General features: G+C 57.4%; 1 protein-coding gene across 2 annotated transcripts; it reads right to left on the bottom strand.

Annotated features, from left to right (window-relative positions):
• Window positions 1-413: 413 nt before the first annotated feature.
• On the bottom strand, window positions 414-4,972 carry NME3 (NME/NM23 nucleoside diphosphate kinase 3). Of its 2 annotated transcripts, XM_054643868.2 has the most exons (5): window positions 4,838-4,972; window positions 4,266-4,396; window positions 3,769-3,870; window positions 3,221-3,333; window positions 414-2,536 (listed from the first exon to the last, which is right to left on the bottom strand). In XM_054643868.2, exons 1-5 carry the CDS (start codon window positions 4,944-4,946, stop codon window positions 2,419-2,421), a joined length of 573 nt encoding a protein of 190 aa, XP_054499843.2. In that variant the 5' UTR covers window positions 4,947-4,972; the 3' UTR covers window positions 414-2,418. The 2 variants fall into 2 exon arrangements, with proteins under 2 accessions (XP_054499843.2, XP_077042946.1); XM_077186831.1 differs by lacking the exon at window positions 3,769-3,870.
• Window positions 4,973-7,039: the final 2,067 nt, after the last annotated feature.

Genomic DNA, 7,039 nt, shown 5'->3' with positions numbered 1-7,039 from the left:
CCTGTTCTGGACACATTCCAAACCCACCTGGACACATTCCTGTGATGGCTGCTCCATGTGACCCTCCTTTGACAGGGAACTGAATGATCTCCAAAGGTCTTTTCCAACCCCAACTATTCTGGGATTTTGTGATTCCTGCAGGAGCACAGACCCTGCTGTTTCTGCTGCCATGAGCATGTGGTGCTGCAGCACCAGCCTGGCTCCACTGAACACCACCCAGCCAGGCTTCTGCTTCAGTGGGAAGCACAAGAGCCCTGCACAGGGCAGAGACAAGGGCACCTCTGCTGCCTTCATCTCCTCCTGCTCTGACACACAACTGCTGCACCCAAAACCTCCCCTCCACGCTGCTGCCCAGGCTATTTTTGACAAGCACCTGCAGCCTCCTGCCTTCAAGGGCCCCAAGAGGAACAACAGACAGCTTCTACATTTATTAGTACAGTTTAACACAGTCTTGGACAGAGGAGAAGCAGCAGAAACCAACATGCAAAGCAATTAAAAGTCCCCAGGGGCTCGAGGAACAGCAGCCACAGCTCAGCTCCTGTACCTGCTCCCAGCAGGGACTCTGGGGGCCCTTTCCCTGCAGCTGCTGCTCCATCGTGCCCCAGAGCAGGACGAGGGCATGGCAGACACCAAACCTACACACACAGAGAGGAGAGGACAGGCTGGGATTGTGTCTCAGTGAGTCAGGTCTGTATCTGACTGGAGTTCAGTGCACTTTGAACCAGGAGGCATCTTCCATCTTGTCTGTGCAGACAGGGAGAAGAGGGATCCTCCAGGAGGAGGCAATGGCAGGAGATGAAGCTCAGCTATTTGGGCAGAGTTTTCCTGTGTCAGAGCTGGCAGCTCCTGGAGCCAGCAGCTGTTCTCAATGCATCTGTTAAACAACCAACGTGGCCTTCCTCCCACTGGCTTCACACCTCAGTCTTCACCAGCGCCTTCTCCTGCAGCCCTGCTGCAGCCAGACTCCAAGTTCAGCCAAGTGAACAAATTCCAGGAACAAATGGGATCTGTCAGGTGTTTACAGTTGGGCACAGGTGTTTGGAGAAGGCCCCAAGGCCCCTTGGCTGAGGCAGCTGGACAGCCCCACTCATTGGGGGAGACCTCCCAGCCCTGCCTGCTCAGCCCCACACCCTGGGGCCAGCAGGAGTGGAGGTGACTTCACTCTGCTCCCCCAGAGCTGCCCTCATTCCCCAGCACCTACAAAGCTGAGCACCCAGAGGGACAGGCTTTCAGGGCACAGGTCAAACTCATCCTGCACACAGCAAAGCCCTGGGGATCTTGTTCCCTCAGTTTAACTGTGTCCCTGTTCCATGGCAGGGCTCAATGTCACTGTCCCTGTCCTTTAGCTCTGGTGAGGCTGCACAGGGAGCTCAGACACAGCACAGCTCTGAGGAGCTGGGTGACCCAGGACAGCTCACAGGTGGTGTCCAGCCCGTTACAAACTGGTTTCCAGGAACCCTCCCAGCAGGAAAGCTTCACTGCAAGCTCTCAGGGGGACAAGGAAGATCTTGGCACTTGCCAGAGCTCAGTGCCAGGACTCCACAGCCTCTATTGTGCACAAGAGAGAGCTAAATACTCCCCTAAATCTGAGCCCCAGATCCACAAATCCTTCCCTGCCTCCCTCTCCCCTTCTATTCCTGTGGCTGGCCCAGTGCTGCTGCCTCACATCAGTGACCACGGAGGGACAGTCTGGTGTCAGCCTGGGTCTGGCTGTCTCTGGGTCTTTCAGCCCCAGAGAACCAGAGCAGACCTGAAGGATCTGCTTCCCACTCCACAGCCACAGCCCAGGAAGCAGAGCCTGAGGAATTGTGTGTTTAGCAGCATTTGGAGAATCTTCTTTCCATGGACTCGCTCATCTTGGGTGAGCTTTTGCCAGCCCAGCACCCAGGGCTCCCACCAAGGGAGAGAGAATTGTCCCATCCTCCATTCCTTGTCTTGGAATGAACTCCAAAATGAGAATTTGCTCCCTTATCCTACAGCAGCCCGATTTTTTAAGAGCCTTTGGTGAAAAGCCTTCTAGAAATGCAGGTAAATTGTCAAGCCCATCACCTTGTGACCAGCACCTCTCCTAGCAGCAAGGAAAACGCATTCTCCTGCTCCAGGCAGGGATGAGAACACCCAGGAATGGGCCAAGAGCCCAAGTTTTGCTACAATTAATCAGCTTGAGCTACTTGGGATTTAAGATGCTGCAGCAAACAGAGCAACAATACCAACTACTTACTAGAGCAGAGAGAGAAAAAAAGAAAAAGCTGCCCTTGGCAGGAGCTGAACCAGAGCTCCACACACAGCCCAGCTCCCAGCATTCACAGGCAGAAGAGGAATCTCACAGAGGACCTGCAGCCAGCCCAGCAGCTGCCAGGAGATGGATGGAAATGTGCTGTGTCCCAGCAGGAGGATGAAGTCCCCTGGGACTGCTGCTCACTCGTAGATCCAGCGTGCAGCCGTGTCCTCCCAGCAGGGCAGCTCCTCGGGGCGGAACCACAGTGAGATCTCCTGCTGGGCACTCTCCACTGAGTCACTGCCATGGATCACGTTCCTGTGGGCGAGGAGAAGGCTCTCACCAAGCTGGGAAAGGTGGGAGAGGGATGCTGCAGCCTGCAAAATTCCCCCTGGACCAATTTAACTAAACCAATGGAGCCAGTCCTGTCCCACACCACTCATCCTTCCAGCAGTGCCAGTTCCCAGCACTCCCCCCTCCTGTGCTGAGGAGCCTTTTGTTTACTACAGGAGGAGCTGCAAGTGGCTCTGGGATGTGCATTTTTTATGTCAGGGATTCCACATTTTCCCCCTTTCATCAAAGCAGGTTTGGTATCAGACACCAGGAAAGAGATCTAAGGGAGGATGGCTCAGTAAGAGCTGTGTGTACCATGAGCCAGGCTGGGGCCACCCAAGGTCACCACCCATGGATATTCACCTGCTCCCATGAAAGGACTGAGTGGGAGCCTCCCTTCCTCTTCACAGCCTGACAGTCCTGATTAGCAGAGGAAAACAGGCAAAGCCCACCTGCTTTCAACAGAGAACTCAGGAGGAAGGAAAGACACAACCCAGGCTCTTCCTCCTATTAAAGCCAGCCTTGGGAAGCAGAGCTCAGCTCTAGTCTGAGCATAAAAGGGAGAACTTCTGCACTGGGAATGCACACTCATTCCTGGCAGGCTTAGCACAGGAATGCCTGGACAGGATGCCCTGAAACACTGAGGGAAGAAAAAGTCACAGCTCTCACTTGCCAACTTCAACACAGAAGTCTCCTCGGATGGTGCCAGGCCTGGATTCAGCGGGGTTGGTCTCCCCAATCATGGTGCGAACGGTTTTTACTACATCCAGGCCCTGCCAGACCTACAGGAGAGCAAAACCAGGATCAGCTTCCACAGCAGCCCCAGCAGGTCACAGCTGCCCTCTGAATTCCCCACCGGATCCACTCTGGTGACAGACAGCAAAGGGTCTCTCCAAATTATTCTTCCCAAGTTGATTGTGGAAAATAATCCAAATTGTCTGTGGATTTCTCCCCGTCCCTGGAGTGCTCAATGCCAGGCTGGATGGGGCTTGGAGCAACCTTGGTCTAGTGGAAGATGCTGCCCCTGCCATGGCAGGGGATGGAACTTTTAAGATCCCTTCCAACCCAAACCATTCTATGATTTAATTTACAACAGAAAACATCCCTGCAGTTCAGTACAGCTTCAAGAGACCTCTGAGGGAGGATATCACCTTACTTCCACTGTGCCAGCAGCCACACACCTGGCACTCTGTCCCTGTTCCTTGGCCAGCACTCACCATGGCCACGATGGGCCCGGAGCTCATGTACTTCACCAGGCGGCCGTAGAAGGGCCGGTCCCGCAGGGCGATGTAGTGTTCCTTCAGCAGCTCCTCCGAGGCCTGCACAGAGCACACTGCTCAGTCTGCTCCCACAGGGGCATCTGGGCAAGGGCTGCGCCTCAGGGACGCAGGGAATTAACAGAATGAAGCTCTTGCACAGATGCCCAATTCCAGGAGTGAAACAGCAGGAGCCTGACACACACAGGAGTTTCCAGCTGCCAGATTACAGTGCCAGCCCTGGAGTATGGGCACAGCCAAGGGCAGACACGCTCCCCACAGCTGGAATCACCCTCCCAGTGCCAGCTCTCCTCTGAGCTGCGAGGATTTGCTGCTGGAGTGACACCAGCAGGCTGTACAGGCAAAACCCCCAGCAGTCACCAGCACAGCCGAGGCTTGGGGGGCCGAGGGGCTCCTCCACTCCAGGGACCCCCAGGCTGGCTGGGCCCGGCCCTCACCTGCAGCAGCTTCATCCCCACCAGCTGCAGCCCCTTCCTCTCGAAGCGCCGGATGATCTCCCCGACCAGGCGCCGCTGCACCCCGTCCGGCTTGATGGCCACGAAGGTTCGTTCATGGACCCCGCCCAAGGCTGCAGCGACAGGGCAGAGCTTTGAGGGGGGAAGGGGACGCCTGCGGGCCCTCAGCCAAGTGGGCACAGGGGGGTGGCAGGCCCTCAGCTGAGGGGACACAGGGCGTTCCCGGGGGGTACAGGGGGTTCCCAGGGGGTACAGGACACAGGGGGTCCCCGGGGGGGGGTACAGGACACAGGGGGGTCCCGGGGGTTCTCAGGGGGTACAGGACACAGGGGGATTGCAGGGGGGTACGGGACACAGGGGGTTCCCAGGGGGCACAGGACACAGGGGAGGGCAGGGCGGTGCTGGCCGCAGAGGGCACAGGGACAGGGACACCTGGCCTGGGCCTTCAGCCGCGGGGTCTCTCCCTGCAAGGGAGGTCCCTGGCCCTCAGGCACAAGGGGAATGGGGGGCCCCGCTCCTCAGACCCCGGCCGGGGGTCCCGTTCTGTTCCGTACCATTGTGGAAGAGGCCGGCGAAGAGCCCCAGCACCAGGCAGATCATGGCGGCGCCGCTCTTAAAGGGGCCGTGCTCCCCCCACGCTGTCACCGCCCCCCGCGGAACCATCGTGCCGGGGGCGCGGAGTGGCGGGGCCGAGACACGGGGACACCGGGAACGGCTCGTTCCCATGGCAACGGGCGGGGCCTGGTGCCGCCGGGGCCCGGTGCAGGCCCGGGGGGATACACTGGGCTTCACCGGGGCCAGGTGTCCCGGCTGCGGCCTCCTTGCTGCCCCCTCTGAGCTCCCCTGTGCCGCTGCGACAGCGTCCTGGGTGTTTATGAGACTTTTGCCTCCTCTGTCTCTGTCGTTGCGGTCGTGACTGCACACTAGTCTTGGTTAGACCAGGCCGGTGTGGGGCAGCTGCTGTGGTACTAAGCAGCCCCTCTAGCCCGGGCAGGGAGCTCAGGAAGAGGAGCTCTGAATTCCCCAGGGCCATGCACTGATTCCATTCTGGAGTGTCAGACCCCGGCTGTCAGTGCCCTCTCAGCCTCAGGGCTCGTTAGCACTGCGCTCCAGGGCTCCATTTCCTGCGCTCAGGAACTCCCCTCTTGGTTCAGCTCCCTCCAAAATCAGCCTCTGGAAACACCAGCACATGAAATACCTGCACCAGGTGCCTCATGGAGTGATGGCTCTGCTTCCATCCTGCTTCTCGTGTTCAGAGACAGTATTCTGCTCCCTCTCCTTGTTCAGCTCTTGGCTGGGACAAGCAGGGATCCGTCTCCAAACAGCAGGGATCCAGCTGCTTTATCCAACACCATTTTGAGTAAATTATTCCTGGGTTTGTACCAATCAATAATTAGTGGTTGTATCCTGAAGGTCCAGAGTGTGGCTTTGCCTGAGGAAAGCTGACCCCTTTGCTCCAGCACAGTCGTTATTCTGCCCGTGGAAAAGCCTTTGTAAGATAAACTCTGCCCACTGTAGAGCTATGGGCACTGCTCGGGAGGCAACGGCGGTGCCAGAGCTGTTCCCGGAGCTGTTCGCAGAGGCTGTTCCCAGGGGCTGTTCCCGAGGCTGTTCCCAGGGGCTGTTTCCAAAGGCTGTTCTCAGAGGCTGTTCCCAGGGGCTGTTCCCAGAGCTGTTCCCAAAGGGTGTTGCCAGAGGCTGTTCCCGAGGCTGTTCCCCAGATGCTGTTCTGTTCCCGGGTCTGTTCCCAGTCTGTTCCTGGGCCTGTTCCCAGGCTGTTCCCGAGGCTGTTTCCGGGTCTGTTCCCAGTCCATTCCCGGGGCTGTTCCCGGGTCTGTTCCCGGTCCATTCCCGGGGCTGTTCCCAGGCTGTTCCCAGTCCGTTCCCGGGTCTCTTCCCAGGCTGTTCCCAGGCTGTTCCCAGTCCGTTCCCGGGTCTGTTCCCAGGCTGTTCCCAGTCTGTTCCCAGGCTGTTCCCAGTCCATTCCCGGGTCTGTTCCCAGGCTGTTCCCAGGCTGTTCCCGGGCTCTGGTGCCGGCAGAGGGAGCGCGGGCAGCGCGGAGCCGCTCCCGGCTCTCGGCAGCGCAGGGTCCGTCCCGTCCGGGCATCCCAAAAACATCGCTGGGGTTTTCAGGGGCACAGGCAGCGTGGTCAGCCCTCCCCTCGCGTTCTTAGGGACAGCCGGGCTGTTTTGTCGGAACATCTCGAACAAACCCCGTCTGGAGGAGGTGGCTGTGCAGGGAAACAGCCCTCACACGGTTTGGAAAGGTTGCAGAGTGTCTGAGGACGGTGCATACAATGAGGTGTCAGCTCTCATTTAGCTGCTCACAGAGCCATTAATTAAGAGCACATTGTCCATGTGCTGCCGGTGGCATCTGTGTGTGTCCAGCCTGGCATGCAGGAGTGCAGGAGAGACAATACAAACCACACTCCATTTTCAGAAAGCTTCAAACCTGTTTTTATTCTAGCATGCATGCTTTTTATACATTCTTACAAAACTCCTAAGTTTACACTTTACTCATTGGTCAGGAAGGACAAACAAAGTACTCATTGGAATAGACAGTTGCAGGTTTCTCTTATTTTTCCTTCTTTCTTTCTTAGTTTGTATGTCAATGACCTCGGTAGGAAATTCTTCAGGGGCAAACATGGATCCTCTTATCAAGCTTCTCTCTGGCTCATAGAAGTCACTGTAAAACCTCTTCCACACAGGAGTGGCAGTGGGGCTGAAGGAGTGTGGCAGGTGCTCAAACCCAGCTT

This window comes from Agelaius phoeniceus, chromosome 16 (genome assembly GCF_051311805.1).
Source record: "Agelaius phoeniceus isolate bAgePho1 chromosome 16, bAgePho1.hap1, whole genome shotgun sequence".
Classification (NCBI taxonomy): domain Eukaryota; kingdom Metazoa; phylum Chordata; class Aves; order Passeriformes; family Icteridae; genus Agelaius; species Agelaius phoeniceus.
The sequence above is the reverse complement of the archived record's forward strand: the minus strand, read 5'-3'. Positions and strand labels throughout refer to the sequence as shown.